The sequence below is a fragment of the Hemicordylus capensis genome, chromosome 3, assembly GCF_027244095.1.
Source record: "Hemicordylus capensis ecotype Gifberg chromosome 3, rHemCap1.1.pri, whole genome shotgun sequence".
NCBI lineage: Eukaryota > Metazoa > Chordata > Lepidosauria > Squamata > Cordylidae > Hemicordylus > Hemicordylus capensis.
In genome coordinates this window covers 240,694,756-240,712,217 of record NC_069659.1, presented here as the reverse complement: position 1 = coordinate 240,712,217, position 17,462 = coordinate 240,694,756, and the positions used below count along the sequence as shown (strand labels likewise).

Genomic DNA, 17,462 nt, shown 5'->3' with positions numbered 1-17,462 from the left:
TGAGGTTCTTGGAAAAATAATGGGGTGGTAACTGAATAAGTAAATAATCTTGTATTTTAATATTTTAATAACCAGGATGTGACTAAAAGCTTACATATGCATTTTAATTACATAAGGACTGCTCACTAGGTTTGTTCCTCATTAACTTTTAGATGGCTGTGAAACATTCTTGGTTTTTAGAAAGACTGACCTTAAGGCTGACCTTAAGATTGACCTCTGTGGTTGATTCTTTTGGGGGCTAGTTCAGATGACATGCTGGTCACAATACACAATCAGGTTGGGATTGAGCTGAGAGCATGCCTGCCCTGACATCACTGGAAGACATCCCAATATGCTGTCAGGGCATTCCTTAATCATCTGAAGCACCCCTCTACACAGGCTCCAAAACCCTGCTTGCAGAGGTTAAACATGCATGGAGGGGCGACTCAGATGAATCCCCTCTCATGTGATTAAGGGACACCCTGAATGCGAATCAGGATGTCCTCCAGTGAAGGAGGTGGCAGGTGTGCTCTCAGCAGAATTCTATCCTGATTGCATGTTGCAGCTGATGTCTCGTCTGAACCAGCCCATAGTAATTGTTTTTCATCTGACTGCTTTAGCTGTTATGGAGATTTGGTATTTTAGTGTCTAGCTTTTTACATTTTTTACAGATTGTTTTAGTCTTATATGGGGTCTTCAAACAAAGAGTGGTATAAAAAGGTAGGTAGGCACGTAGGAAGGTAGGTAGATGTTTTCCCAGAATCATGAAGTAAATTGCCCTGGGAGACTGGTTTTAGACAGAGAGATGGGGTCATTAACCAAAAAGAAAGATGAATTTCTTGTACAAAGAGCTTTCATAGATCTGATATCAGAGACAAAGCACAATAGTTTTCAATGGAAGCAGTTCACATGTTCAGCTATGAATTAGTATGCAATAATTCATATTGCGCGTACACACACACACACACACACACACCAAGAGCAAGATTGCAGTGCTTGCCATGCCCCCCAGAAGTCCATGCATTCTCTGTTAATGTGAAAGGTAAATAATCAGAGTCTCCAGTCATGGGAATTGCTATCTGTATATTTCACGTTAACAATGAACATATGGATATTGAGGGGACGTGGACATCATGTGGATATCAGGGGCACACTGTGATTGGGGCATGGCCAGAAAGCACAATCCCACTTTCCCCTTATGTCTTCATTGAATGAGAGTGGGTGGCTGTATGCATACCCCGATGAGGACTGCCACTCATACATAAATCAGCACCTCCTGAACATAAATGACAAATAACTGTGTATCAGTGTATTTAGCAATGGATAGAAATTAGCAATAGAAAGAAATCATGGAAGTAAAAACAAATTGTTATAACCAAAATCAGATGGAAATAAAATTGTATAGAAAGTATCATATTCAGAATTAGTAAGTAACATAAATAGCACAGTATGGAAAGAATATATTATAGTGCTCGTTTGTCACAATTTACCTTTCCACTTTTTTACAAGCATCTTGAAAACAAAATCCACTCTTTTAATAAATATAGAAGAAAGTTAAATTTCAGTTTATTTATTTGCAATACTTATATCCTGTCAGCACAATGCTGCTCAGGATGGCTCACAACAATAAATCATATAAAACTAAAAAATAGACAAACAGGCAGCCAAACAATATAAAACATAGGGTTAAAAACTGGAATCCAATTAAAACAAGTTTAAAACCCAAAGTGCATGGGTACAGACAGCAGATTAAGTGCTAAAAAATTACCAAGAGTTAGTACTGAAAAATTAAAAACTCAAAAAGGCTGCAGAAGCCTTTGAAATTCCTTTTCAATTCTTATTCCTTTCATACTCAGGGTATCTACTGCCATCTAGCTTTGAAAATGATATATCTTTTACTTCCTTAAACCATTAATTTATGTTTATAACCAAAACACGGTATTGGAACTTAATTGCAATGGCATTCACTTCAAGAAAATGGAAAGTGTTAAAATATATTACTGATACTTAAATAGCAATTAAATATAATTTTGTACTCATTAAGAGCAGATGCCATTTAAATTATTTTCCAATCTATTTCCATGTGGGTGTGTGTATTTATATATAACCTAGATTCTATGGAATCTGTGTTTCAAACATAGGCAAACATTTCCTTTGCTACCTTACAACTAGTTAGAAACTATACTGTATTTAACAATGCTAAACCTTTCTGAGTTTGAGTCTAACTTTAAGTGAGTACTCAACAATGAACTTAGGCCAAATGAGAGTAGAAAGGTGATTGTAAACACATCTGCAACTGCAATATCTGTCCAAAAAATTGTTCTTCAAGCAAGTTAAATAAGTTCAAACAGTTTACCAACAAACAGTGTACTACCATCATAATGAGGTTGGTCCAAGTGTAAATAAGAGATGGTCTAATATTTCTAGTTCCTGAAATTCCGTGCTAGTTTGACAGCTGACTGTGTATAGCAATTATTTCAGACCCTTTGGTATGCTCATCATAAGCTTATGATATCAGTGCCACTCTTTGTTCCCAACAGATTTTTTTTCAAGTGCAGCATGTGAGGAAGTTATTTGTGGCCTTAAAAAAAAATCATAAGCCTTCAGGAACTAAGCAAACAAGCCGAGAAATATGATTCTATCATAGCCCTACAGCTGTTTCACAGTACGGTTTCTCTGGCAGCTATCGGGCTGCTACAGTGAAGTCATTAAATATATGAAATATGTTCTCCTGACACCACAAGCCCTTCAGGTGGTTTAATAGGCAGAACGTGCTGAACATAGTCAAACTATTTGTAAGACTTAATGCTGCCAGTGGAGGTCAGTGCGATCATACCCACACTTAAAATCCTGTATGTATTTAAATAATTTACTAACTAATATGCAGGTTGGCAGTGCATGTGAGTTACAAAAAAGAGCATTTTTGCTAATCTCCCCTTCCATCTGAAGCCCACTGTGGCTTCTGAAAACCACACAAGGGTCAAGTGGGTACCCAAATGAAATGTAAGGTTGTCCACTTCTGATTTACAGGAGCATTTTATTTTTCTTGCTAAAATTGGCATGCAACATAACTGATTCTTGTATGCAATGTATTATTGATTTAAAGATGTATACCTCATCTTTTCATCCATCAGTAACCACAAGGTGACTTAACAGCAATATAAAAAACAAGACAGTTAAAGCCAGCAATGTACAGTACTGCACAACAAGAATCCAGTGGACATGGGAATGATTAATTATCTATTATCCCCCACACCTCCTGAAATATCAGAGACCTCTGCACCACATTAATGAAGGAGTCAGGTGAATCTCCTTTGAAATGGAGTTCCACAATTTAGACACCGCCAGTGAGTAAGCCCTGTATTGCATAGCTACCCATTGCAATGCACATTCGATGGTGGGAAGGGTATGGAACAACGCCTGAGAAGATGACCTGAGTGAACAGATAGGTTTGTATGAGTGGAGGTGGCCCTTGGCTCCTAAAGTAGCATAACTGGTTTTAGTCTTTAAGATGCCACAAGACTCTTTGTTATAATTCTCTTTCTTTGTGTATTCATGACTACAGCTAATGGAGTATAATAGCTAAGGCACAAGGACCAATGACGTCACAGGTTAAAACTCAATTTCTGCCATGAACTCACTAAGTGGCCATAGACAAGTTGCTTTTCTCTCAGCCTTAGCTTTCCAACTTGCAATGTGGACAAAAATACTGAACTATTTTGTTGTAAGGATTACTAGGATAATCTGTGTGAATCATTTTGAACACGCTGAAAAAATACTCTATAAATAATACCATTATTCTTTTCCTAAGCAGAGGTTCATTTGAAGATTCTACAACCAGATTTTATACAGCATGTGTGGTAGAAGCTTTTGCCTATCTGCATTCCAAAGGAATCATTTATAGGGACCTCAAGCCAGAAAACCTCATCCTAGATCATCGAGGTTATGCCAAACTGGTGAGTGCTCAAGACATTTTTCTTCTAAGCAGTGAGAAAATATTGCCATGTCATGCCCACTGCATTATAGTTAAGACTTTGTCTTCTCTTCCATTACAAAGTACTGTCTCAAACAGGTTTATAATAGTCATAAAACAGTGCTTCTAGCTGAGCAACAGTAGTCAGCTCTGTAGTCTCAGGACAAATCGATGTATAAAGAGAACTAATAAAAACAAATTATTCTTACCATTTTGGAGTTAAATGAGCAAACGTTGAAGCTTACAATAGTTGTACTGCATGATTCTGGAGCTTGATAAAACTTACTATCTTCATTAAAATGTGTTACTTTTTTAAAAAGTCATACTTGAGTTATTTCTTCAGGGGGGAAAATTGCATTATTTTAGTCCCTTAGCTTGGCCTATATAATTGCTATGGACTTACAATGATTAGCTAAGAGCCCAGCCTTGATAAGGAGAAAGCAATCAAGTCTGCCTATGGGAGGAGTGCTGATCTTGTGTTAGGAAGCATGAATTTGCAGGGTCCATTGTTTGCATTGGAATGGGAGTCTACATGTGTGAACACTATAAGATATTCCCCTTAGGAGATGGGACCCCTCTGGGAAGAGCAACTGCATGCTTCCATGCAGAAGGTTCCAAGTTCCCTCCTTGGCATCTTTAAGATAGGACTGAGAGAGATTCCTGCCTGCAACCTTGGAGAAGCCGCTGCCAGTCTGGGTAAAAAATACTGAGCTAGATGGACCAATGGTCCACTCAGTGTAAAGCAGCTTCTTCTGTTCCTAAGTTAGAAGGGCCAGTCCCAGACCCATTCCCCAACAATGGGCAGGAGCACGGGCTTGCCAACCAGGAAACCCTAGAGACAAAGACTTCAGAGCTGGAGATCCTAGAGATACAACCACCTGAGTCCAAGCCACTCATAGGCTTTCTGGTTGTCAAGGCCTCACACTCCCCTGAGCATGCATACTGCTGCTGGCAGTGAGCCATGAACAAGTGGACAAGGAATGCAAGACTCCAGGCCAGAGAGCTGCCCCTTTAAATCTCTCCACTGTCCAGGCAGGGAGATCTGAGCCTGGAAGGATTAAGGGTCTTAGTGCACCTCTGGTTCATATCGGAGCAAGTTGCTTGCTTGGACCTCTCCAAGATACTGAAACCTTGACCTGCCTTGCTTTGCCTCCTCCAAGAAGCACAAATCATTCATATTGGTAAGAAATGGAATGTGCCATTTTCTTTTCTGTTATCAGTGGTCCAGTGTTCAGATACTGGACCTAGTTAGATCTAGGGCTGGAACTGAATCCTATCTGGAAATTATTGCTGAGTCCAGAGTATTTCTAGACTGAGGGACGCTAACATGACTGAGCTGTTACACCCACACAATTTGATGACTTCATTGTAGCACACCATCATTGCAGTTTTCAGACAATGCAAGGCCTGACTCTTGCCACAGCCACCACAGGCACCATGAAGTACAGGAGCACTGTCGAGGTGTAGGCAGCAGCAGTAATGTACCAGGCCTAGATTTTGGGTGCTGACACAGGTTGACATCATCAAATTGCATCTGAGCACCAAGCTTTGAACGGAGCTTTCACTGGAGGAAAAGCAGAGAGAGAGAGAGAGAGAGAGAGAGAGAGAGAGAACACGCGCTTTTCTTTCTTTGGAGGGAACTCTTTCGTGTGTGTGTGTGGCAAAACTCCCCAGTAGGCATACTCAAGAATGTTGCTAAGTTTTTTTCTTCTTCTTCTGAATTTCTGGATCATCCCCAGTGAGAATTTTTGTTCTTCTATTAGAAGTCAAGTAATATAGTGGAGTGTGGGAAGGACAAGAAGGATAAAGCTGCAACTTTTCTAGTCCCCCTGCACTATTACAAATGTGGCTGGAAGTACATGGATTTGGAGTAGGCCGTAATGATACAATAGCACACTGTTCTTCATTGCTTCACTGGTGGGCCCTGGCTTGCCTAAACCCCCTTCTCCTGCTGCCTCTAGTCCCCTCAGCCACTGCACTCACTCTTGCTTTTGTCCTGCTGCTGTGAACTCTCTCCCTCCCCATTGCCACCACACATATACTCTCTCTCTTGCTCCCCACTTCCTCCTCCTCCTCCTGTCCCTGTATACACTCTCTCATTCTCTCACACATACCCCTTCCCTTCCTCCTGTCATCATCTGTGCTGTCTCCCACCCGCCCCCCAGCCGCTTGTGCAGCCACTGCACTTGCATGCACTCTCTCTCTCTCTCTCTCTCTCTCTCTCTCTCTCTCACTCCCCTCCTCTTCTTGTCCCTGAGCATGCCATCTATCTATCTGCCTCCCACCACTGCCCTCGCATGCACTCTCTCCCCCCTGCCTCTGCAGAATGAGCCCTCTCAGTGGCTGTAAAATAGTCTAAAAATAGTGAAGGTCACTGCAATAGCAAGTCGAGGAGAACATAGTCGGTTCTGCAAAGCCAGACTGCCTTCATCATATTGCAACACTGGTGAGCACTTTTCCCCTTGAGTAGAAAGGAAAACACCCCAGGGAGCCTGTATCTCTGTAGAGGATCCTGGCAAAAAAAATGGCTTAGGAACTTGTATGGTCATTTAATGTCAGCATCATGTGAAGTACCTTAAATCAGGAGCAGGTAACGTATGGCCTGCAAGCCACATGACTTCAGTTTGGTCAAGTCTTATTCTAGCACAAACTTCCCCATGCCTCCTGAAACTGGAAATTGAGAGCTGTGTGAACAATAAACATATTGGGCTGAATGCTCATTCTGACCGATGTAGTTGAAGTGGCCCAGGTCCTAGGCAAAATTCTGACAGTTCATTGATCACGTATAAAACAAGAAAGCTTATATAACTGTTATATACTTACCTTATATCTTCAAAATTAAACAAATCTTACATCTGGGGGGGAAATTACTCTCCTTTGAATTTCTGCAGCAGCCCAACATGACAATCGACATTCTTACTTTTACTTGAGAATATTCCCACAGTGAAACTTTTCCTTCTAAAGTGGTTTATTCAAAGCAAAACAGAATCATCTCCCCAAATTCTTGTGCCCACAGATTTGCTCTTTATTTTCTTCCTTGATGGTGTGTGAACCTTCTTTTCACAGGTCGATTTTGGCTTTGCAAAAAAAATAGGATTTGGAAAGAAAACATGGACTTTTTGTGGAACTCCAGAGTATGTAGCCCCAGAGATCATCCTGAACAAAGGTCATGACATTTCAGCAGACTACTGGTCACTGGGAATCTTAATGTATGAGCTCCTGACTGGCAGGTATGGGCATTGGAATGGGAGCTGCTGATAAAAATAGATCAGCAAATTAGGGAATACTTCTGCCTTTGTCACTTTGATTAGGAGCACTGGAGGTTCAGAGCTGATATATGCTGTGATGGCAACAACAAAAAAGTCTGAACATTTTACTGTTGAGCCCTGCTTGTTATTATTTTCCACTGCTTTACAATCAGTGTTCTGAGGAATAAAGGGTTTGGAATAGCTGGCCTAAACAACCAAGGCACATGGCAAAACTTTAAATTTTACAGTTGCCAGTTTCTGGCAACTCATTTACATACAGCAGATGCCACGTGCAGAATCCGTCTGTTTTCACTTCACCATGAACTCATCAAAACATGGATTCATGGCAGCATACACAACAATCAGGTTCAATACATGGTGGCCACAGCACATAACAGATAGAGGCTGGAACCCACAGTTTCTCTGGATAATCTGTACAGGGTTTTTGTCCTCTCAAAACCCTGCTATAAAAACGGAAAAGGGGAATCCACTCTTTATCAGAAACACTGAGGGCTGATTCAGATGTCACACAAAACAACAGTTAAAGCCTGGTCCCAAGCAATGTCCCTAAATATTGGGAATATACACTCCCTTTCTTTACCCACATGAGTATTGGAACTCATCCAAGGCAAACTGATGTAACTTCATGGTGCCATTATATAGGGGCCCATAATTACAGCATTAGCAAAGTTTACAAAACACAATTAGGCTATTCACACGCACATGCAAAACCAGGCTAAGGGAGCCCAGACTGGTTTTACATTCACGTGTGAGCCACTGGGATTGGGCTGATCACAGTGGCATATCCACCTAACTTGCCAACCATTAAAACAGGGTTAAGGGAGTGAGTGCTCCCTTAATTCTGTTTTTCTGATCATTCAAGGGAGGGAAGGATCGTTCCAGGGAGGGAAGAGGGAATCCCTATGATGCACTGCACACTCATGCAGTGCATCATGTTATTTCCAGGGGCCAGGAGGGCACATCCCGGCCCGCCCTCCCGGCCAGGGTGCACAGGGAATTGTCAGAGTGCACGGAAAGCGTGCCCCATAATGCCACATTGATAGTCTGTGGGGAAGGTAGGTTTAACCTGCCTTCCCCGCAACGCGCTCTGGAACCCTTGTCGCTGCTCATGAGAAGAGGCTCTATGGGTGGCTTGGCTTCACCAGTCATGTGAATTTCAAACCGCTATTTTGAAATTCACATGAATTACATGTGAGTTTGGCAGAGACACTGGTGCCCTGGAAATGTGTACATGCAACTTCCACTATCAAAAAGTCTGTGCTTACATTGGGCATGCTGTGCAAACCCACCACTGCTGGCATATCCTACCCTACTTATAGTATGGAATCTGACATTTTTAACCAAGATTTGAAGTGTGTGACAGATGTCAGGTTCCATGCCATAAGTAGAGTAAAATATGCCAACATTGGCAGGTTTGCACAATATGTCCAATGTTGGCATTCCCTTCTTGACTCTGTACGTTGGGCACACATGCATTCCCAGGACTCCAGAGGCTCCACCAAACTTGAAGTTTGGTGTGATGTTTGTGCCCTCCTAGAAAACAGTTATCACCACAGTTCCTGTCTCATCATTGCTAGCAGTATTTCTAGTAGCATCAACTTTTTCAGAGATTTCTTATACTTAAGAGTAGCAGAGTACAATGTCAGGTGTTCTGAGGGTTTCTTATCAAGTGTTTAATATCAGCATCTTTCTTACATCAAAGATCATATATGCTTCAGAAGTGCCTGAGACAGATCTATAGATATATTTAATTGTTGGAACAAGATCTTCTGGCTGCCCTATTTTCCCCACTCACTTTGTGAGACAAGGAGAAGTAGAGGAGAATATAGTCATTAGGGCAATTAACATGATGGGTGTGTTCAGTAATTTGCATGTATTACTTGTTCTTAGCAACAGTTGTTAGTTGCTCACCAATAGTTGAGAACAGCTGAAGAGTGGCAGAAGGGAAAAAAAAGATAAAGGACACATTGCTATGTAAGACAATATTTCACATAGATGAGAGTTCATAAGGCATCTTGTCCTTTTCTGTTTGTATCAATGAACTTATAAGCACACAAAGAAGGATTGGATTCAATGGTCTGGAAAACCTTTGTGAGTTTTATTTGGATTTTATTTATTTTAAAAGTTGTATTTAGATATATAGGCTCGATACACAATCCGTGGACCGGGTCTCATGATCCGTGAGACCCAGTTTGGGGAAGTGAGCAGGAAGAGCAGGCTAAGCCCGCTCTCCCCACTCACGAGCGGGGAGGGAGCCCTGGGCGGCCGGATCAGCCACCCACATGATTGCCGGCTCCAAGACAGAGCTGGCGGGGCTGGGGAGCCTGGCCCCTGGAAGCCCCAGTATGTCCTGCACGAGCACACAGCGCATACTGGGGAGACCCCCAAGCCGGGAGGCTGCTTTTAAGCCTCCCAGCCGGGGGGTCTACTCGCAAGTAGCCATGGCGCGGAGCCACGTGGCGGCTACTCATGAGCAGATAGCCTGGGTTTGCAGAGCGCTCGCTCCGCAAACCCGGGCTAAGGGATGGGCCACAGGAGCGGGTTAGCCGCTCCAGAACTACCGGGCTTGGCTGCGAGCCCAGTGGTTCTGATGACCCACAAAAATTGGGCTAGGCTTTCCTAGCCTGATTTTTGTGATCATCAGAATAGCCCCCATGTGTAGAGCCTGGGAGGGTTCTGTGGGGAGTGTGGGCTTAGCCCACTCTCCCCACAGACAAGCAGCCACTCAATGCTGGGTGGCCGGATCAGCTGCCTACATGACTACTGGCTCCGTCACAGAACAAGTAGGTGCTACAGGGATCAGGGGCCGCCCAGCCCCCGGAAGTCCCAGGATGCCCCGTGTGAGTACGCAGGGCATCCTGGGGAGACCCCCAACACCAGGAGGGTCATTTTAGCCTCCTGGCAGAGATCTCCTCACAAGTCGCCATAGCACAGAGCTGCACCATGACGACTCGCAATCAGGAAAACGGGGTTAGCAGAGTGCTCGCTCCGCTAACCCCATTTAAGGGGAGGGCTTCTTTGGTGGGCTAGCCGCCAGAGAGCCACCGGGCTCACCCTCGAGCCCGGTGGTTCTCATGATGGAAGAAAACCAGGTTGGGTCCTTTAGCCCAGTTTCTCTCATCGTGAGAATAGCCTCTTTGTCTGCTAACGCAAATCATGATGGAGTTGAGGCCATGAGATTCTTGATTCCTTCACATAGCATAACTGAGACTCTTGTCACATTATGTTCAGATAGGTTATGTGAATCCATCGTAAGATTAGAAAGGTTTTCTCATGCTGGTAAAGTACAAGATGAATGAACTCTTATCCCATGTATATAATGTGCAGAATTGCATGTTTTAGCAATACAGATTTGATCCTATTTGCTTGTGTACACATTACCTAGTAACATAGGAAGCTGATGTTAACTCTGATTTGCAGAGGCCCCATTCACACATAACAGCAAACCACGGGTAGACTAACCCAAGGTTAACTTTTGTAACCATGAATCACATTGCAGACATTCATCCAACTGTAGCCTGGCAACCTCTGGTTTCAGGGTAGGGGAGCCACTCCTACTTCCTGGTCTGCCAAGGCCACATCCCAGCAAGCTCCATAGCACTCACGTAGCCAGATAGTGGGCAAGGCGTCAGAACATCTGCAGGGCAGCAGCCATTGGCCACAACCTTCAAGGTGGTATGCCAAGCACGATTGTTCCTTTTCAGAATGGGCTGCCCATCCTCAGCAGGGAAAAGGCATTAAAAACCCTTTAACTGGCATTAAAGGAGTTTTCTTCTCCTGACAGCAGTTGCAACACTGCCCTTGTATAAGCATGATTTCTGGCAATGAGGGGATGCTGAGAGTTCTGTTACTCTGGGGAGAGATCATGATGACTTCCTAGAAGGGAATATGTACTGAGGGAGGGCAAAGGCTCCTGGAGTCTGGTCCACTGTGACTATGGATGTTCTTGCAATGGCAGATCCCAGCTAAGCAGTCCAGGAACACTCAAGCAAACTCCTGCCGGGTGAAAGTGCAGCCTTGTGGTGCGCTCCCCCGAGCCCTAGTAATGCACCGTGCAAGTGCGCAGTGCATTCCTGGGATCCCCTCCCTCTCCCCACCCCCAAGTGTTTCCATTGTGGTTGGAAGACACCACGGCAGACACACGACCAAAACAACGAGGTTAGAAGTTACCAAAAACAAATCGATCTTGTTTAAGAGGGTGGCTACACAAGTGGGCTTGTTGCCATGGAGCCACCAAGCTCGCCCTCAAGTCAATTGGTTCTCACGAGCTACAGAAACCGGGCTCGGGTCCCTTAGCCCAGTTCCTGCTGGTCGTGAGAATAGCTTCACTGTGTACTTGCACCTAAGGGAAAGGGGTTGGGGCCCCCGTTTCCCAACTTTATTGTACAAAAATTAGAGCAGAGACATTCAAGAATTCCTAGGTTCTTTTAAAGCCGATACTGGGTATCGCTGCCATATGTTATTGTTGCAATCTAAGCAGGTTGCCTGTTTTATGGTGCCACCGCGATTGCATGTGCTTGTGAACATACTTCTTTATCTATTTATTTTTGGTGACCAAAACACATAGTCCCCATCCCCTTTCTCTTCTGGTTGCCAGAGGAGGAGCAAGAGACACAGTGAAAAGCAGGCATTCCCCAATGTGACTTTTCCCTTTGACAGGCTTAGAAGCTTGGGAAGAGTGGCCATTTGAAATTGAACTTACATTGCTAGTTTTTGAAGGTCCTAGATCAGGTAGGCAACTTGTTGCTCTCCAAATGTTGCTGAACTACAACTCCCATCACCCTCAGCCACAATTTATTACAGCTGGGGATGATGGGAGATGAGCAAAATCTGGGGAACAATACATTGTCTACCCCTGCTCTAGATAATAATATTCAAGACCTTTGCTCCTGATACCTTGATCCTGACTGTCTAACACTATTTGCCTGCTAACTGAGCAAAGAGGCACCTTTCAAAGTGGTGGTTTTCTTATATTTAGCAGCATAGTGTTTCTCCAGGAGCTGTTCACTACTACCTCCATTATGTCTCTCTTTAGATCATGAGCCACTTTGGTAAAAGGAACCCTCTCTTTATTTCAATTCATTTTATTTGCTATAAACCGCTTTGAAGATTCTAGATGATTAAATGCTGCAACGCTTTGTCTACAGTTCTTCCACACCATTAGGATGTCAGCTAATATGACTATTACTACTTATATACTGCTTTTCACTTTTTAAAAGTTTTCAAAGTGGTTTACATAAAAAAGAAGAGGCTCACAGTCTAAGAAGAAACACAAGGGAGACACCAGCAACAATTACAATAGGCAGCATTTTGTAAATGTCTTCATTACATATTAAATTGATAGGGAATAATGCTTTTGCTATGACAGATCCATAGTGTGATTTCCTCTCCTAGCCACCATTAGTATTGATTAATTGATTAAGTGCCATCAAGTCGGTGTCAACTCTTAGCGACCACATAGATAGATTCTCTCCAGGATGATCTGTCTTCAACTTGGCCTTTAAGGTCTCTCAGTCGTGCATTCATTGCTGTCGTAATAAAGTCCATCCACCTTGCTGCTGGTCGTGCTCTTCTTCTCTTTCTTTCAACTTTTTCCAGCATTATGGACTTCTCAAGGGAGCTGGGTTTTCACATAATGTGTCCAAAGTATGATAGTTTGAGCCTGGTCTTTTGTGCCTCAAGTGAAAATTCTGGATTGATTTGTGCTATGATCCATTTGTTTGTTTTCCTGGCTGTCCATGGTATCCTCAAAAGTCTTCTCCAGCAACAAAGTTCAAAAGCATCAATACTTTTTCTGTCCTGCTTCTTCAAAGTCCAGCTTTTGCATCATAGAGTGTCATGGGAAAAACCACTGTCCTAACGATTCATATACCATTAGTATATCATTGGTGTATACCATAGTTGTACAACACTTAATTAAATTTCTACAATCTGGACCTTAATTACTACCAGTATGATACTGACTCAACTGATAATGATTTGGCAATTGTTTTCAGAAGCATAACAACTGTGCTAAAGTTAGAGCTCTAGCACAGTTGTTATGCTTCTGAAAACAATTGTATTCCAACCTATTACCAGTGCAATTCATTACAGTATCATCTATGATATAGTGGAATAATCCACAATTGCTCACATGGCCATCAGCTGTTCTTATCTGGAGAAACACAAGTTGGCTAGGACAGACCTGGTTCAATTACCTTGGCCAATACAAAAAGTTATTCTGATATAGGCTGAAAAATAAAATTACAAAACTCTCTAAGAGAGAGTCTAACACAATTTTGTTGAACTTAAGAAAAAATATATCTGGCAAATACATGAGCTGCTCTATTGCCTTCCCTATAATATGCTATGATATTTTAAAAACCAAATTAATTTAGGACGCTTTCCCCCCCATCTCTCCCCCCCCCCACTTTTTTCTTTAGTCCACCTTTCTCAGGCCCAGACCCCATGAAAACCTATAACATCATATTAAGGGGGATTGACATGATTGAATTTCCAAAGAAGATTGCCAAAAATGCTGCTAACCTAATTAAAAAACTATGCAGGTAAGCACTTAAAATGCATTAGTAGTTTTGTCAGTCTGCATAAAATTAATACAAAGAACAATGTTGCTACCAGCTTTGTTGTCTCACTTTTTTGTGCTGCTGCTGTTTTTCCAGGGATAACCCATCTGAAAGATTAGGGAACTTGAAAAATGGAGTAAAGGATATTCAAAAGCACAAGTAAGTATGTCACATGTGAACACAACTGTTATGTAGCACCATCAATACACATGGTGAGAGAGACATAAGGAACAACAAGCCCCATCCCCAAAGAGCTCACAAGCTGCAATTGAACCGTGGGGGAGGGGAGGATGAGAGAAGCAAGGGCAACAAGGAGGAAATGTGCACAATACATATACTGGACTTCATTTCAGTAGCAGGCTGCAATTAACTTTTAAAATTTCATGGTTTGCCTACCTATGAAGCAGTTGCATGGTTTTTAAACCAACTGTATACATTCAGAGTGCAGTTCTACAAGCGTTTATGTTGAACAGTCACATTCATTTTGATGGGACTTGCCAGAACCCAGTGGACTGAACCCTTGCAACCTAGCTTCTGTGGTCATATTCAATGGGATCTGTTGACTGCATGCATAAGGTTACGAACAACCAATACCAGAGCAGGCTGCAGCCCCTACTCAAAGAAACACAACATATCAGGTAACACGTAACACTGTGTTTTCAAAACAGAAAATGTTCTCTGAAGTTTACAAGTGGCAACACATGGAACCAGTTCATATGATACATCCAGGACAGCCCCGCCCACACACTGTTAAGGACCTATATAAGCATGTCCTGCTCCTAGTCCTAGTGTACCATTCCCTTTCCCTTAATTGCTTGGAGGGATTTGTCTTAACTACTCCTTCACATGTGCTCTAAATACGACAGTAGCATTAGTAGTAAATTTAGATCACAAGTGAGGGGGTGGTTCAGATAGGCACTCACACAAACACATACACACATGATTAGGGGGAGGGAACAGTGCACTTGTGGGGGGAACCATTAATCACATGTGGGCAAGACCCAGTCAGATATACTATCCAAACTGGCCCATCATTTTTTGTTCTTGTATGTCTTAAGTAAACACGTATCAAAGATGGCATGCCAGATGTTGGCTGAGTTGCTAGTTGGAGCCCCCATTATCTCACAAGTCAATTTGGCCATGGGAATTGACCGCAGAGCATCTGAATATATAGAATATGGGCTGGTTTCTTGCGTGACTATACCTACAGTGTAAACTGACAGACCATGAACACCACCAACAGCATTTCTTGTGATCATGTCAGCTAATCTGACATGCCAGTTTCTTCATGTGAACATCCATCTCATAAATGTCAGGACTGCATGCCTGGGAGGAAAGTGTAATTGTATGACCTGGCCCTTCAGTATGAGCAGAACACAGGATACTAGATGTAATGAAATATGGCTATTAATATGTCTGTAAGAAATAATTAATAGCTCCCCAGCCATAGCAGTCATAGCACAGGTATCTATGAATGCCATTGTGAGGTCACCTTCCACACCACTACATGTTTGTTCATATAGTCTTGAAATCCTGTAATAATGCAAGCAAGGTTGTTAAAATACAATTCCATGCAAGGACACCCTTTATTGCTCCCTTCTGCCATAGCAGTTCCCATGCCTAACATTTCATGGCCACTACAACCCAGCTTTCTATGCTGTCCATCATCATTCACCTCTGCCCAACCTTACTAGACTGCTTTTGAGCCCTTTCTGTAAAGCCATGTAACTTCTCTATTCTGTACAACACCTGCCATGTCCCTGGAACTTAACAAACATTAATTATAGATAACAGTGGCACAAAACCAATAATTCATGTTGGTGGTGTAGAATTCCTCCCATAGTATATCAAAGACCATGTACTTTAAAAACAAGGTTGCACCTTTCAGGATGTTAAATGTGGGTTGTTTTACTCAACTGTTTGATCATTCTACAATGGCTTTGGAAGCATGTGTCTCTTTGTCTCATCTTAGTATGTTCCTTTCTTCAGGTGGTTTGAAGGCTTTAACTGGGAAGGTTTAAGAAAAGGTACATTGACACCTCCTATAATACCAAGTGTGAGTACACCTTTTGCAGCTATGTTTGTTTGTGCATGCTGGATGTAGTGAGTGGAACAATGAATGGAGAAAATTGCTGGAATTGCTCACTGGTGAGACAATCAGCAGTTCTGATCCAAAGCTCCATGTCTGCCTCAAGGTGTGTATGGGGTTGCTACATAAGTGAGTCCCTCATTGACCTTGCTGTCAGGGACATGCAGTAATGGCCCATATGCCAAGGTACCCCTGACAAGTCAGCAGGGAGGCCCTCACTCATGCAGCTTGCGGGCATTTGCAGAGGGCTTGAACTGAGATAAATCCAAAGAGATAGCCATGTACAGAGAACCTTGTGGTATCCGAAAGACTAGAAAATTTATTATAGAACAAGTTTTTGTGCATCTGATAATGTAGGCTGTAGGCAACAAAAGTTCATGTTACAATAAATGTGTTTATCTTTTAGGTGCCACAAGATGCTTTGTCTGTAGAGAATTACCTCTTGTCCTTTAGTACCATAATGGTACTACAGGTACCATTTTCTTTCCTAGACAATAAGGCTCTACACACGATCAGTGTGTAGACCCAAATTGGGTTCTGTGGGGAGAGTGGGCTTGACCCGCTCTCCCCGCAGATGAGCAATCACCCCTCCCCGGGCAGGCGGATCACCCACCTAGATGAGCGGTGGCTTCGCTCCAGCAGTCCTGCACCCAGCCACAGCTCGCTTGGGTGCTCTGGGGGTCGGGCAAAGGGAAGCCACACTGCATAGCACCCCACCCCCCCGGAGCCCCAGTGACACACTGCACGAGTGTTCCTGGGATTCCCCCTCCCCCACAACCCAAGTGTGCCTGCTCACAGCCTTGACTTACACATGATCATGAAAATGAGGTTAACAGTCGCTCGGTTAACCTCATTTAAGCAGGAGGGTATTTAAGTGGGTTTGCTACCATGGAGCCACCAGGCTCACCCATGAGCCCAGGGGTTCTCATGAGTGAGCAAAACTGGGCTGGGCTAACTTAGTTCTGGGCTCCCTGGGCTGGGCTTAGTTCCCGATGATCCCCACTAGTTTTGCTCACTTGTGAGAATCGCCTCAATGTATTTTAGTTCTTACCAGTTTTTTCTTTCATTCTGTTCTTCTGACTCTATACATGGTCTTAAATTCACTACAAACTGACGAATGGAGCAACTTGCTTGGTTTTTGAAAGCCTACAGCAGTGCCCAAATGCCTTTGGCTTTCCTTCCAGAGCAAAACCTTTTTTTGTGTCAAGTATCCCTGGCATCCATAAGGCAAACGACAGCATCTTCCATATGACAATGATCCCCACTAGTCCAAAGGGCAAACCAGGGGCTAACAGGATCAAATCTGATGACACTGTTCAAAACAAGCAGTGCTGCAAGAAACCTTTGTTGCTTTGTAGATTTTCTCTGCGGTAACCACCACTACTCCACACACAAACACACACAAACACACACACACCCCAAGAAATGCTAAAAGTGCTTCCAAACCTAGTGTTTTGTGAATGATTGAACTCTGAATCAGCACACTGATCAGCTGCAAGCCATACATTCAAGGAGTTAACTGCTTCCAGTCTAGACAGAATAACAAAATGAGCACTAGCACAGCTGCTTTTGAGGTAAAACAGTAAGTA

The 17,462-nt window shown here is 43.1% G+C and overlaps 1 protein-coding gene across 2 annotated transcripts in view; it reads left to right on the top strand.

Moving 5' to 3' along the window:
• Nucleotides 1-17,462, top strand: part of PRKG1 (protein kinase cGMP-dependent 1) — a 1,007,212-nt gene that overhangs the window by 980,728 nt on the left and 9,022 nt on the right. The window contains exons 13-17 of one of the 2 annotated variants that reach the window (XM_053305274.1): nt 3,794-3,935; nt 7,019-7,182; nt 13,644-13,766; nt 13,881-13,943; nt 15,774-15,840. In XM_053305274.1, the coding sequence (XP_053161249.1) occupies nt 3,794-3,935; nt 7,019-7,182; nt 13,644-13,766; nt 13,881-13,943; nt 15,774-15,840 (559 nt within the window). Of the gene's footprint in view, nt 1-3,790; nt 3,936-7,018; nt 7,183-13,643; nt 13,767-13,880; nt 13,944-15,773; nt 15,841-17,462 lie in introns of both variants that reach the window. The other variant, XM_053305273.1, reaches the window with a different exon arrangement.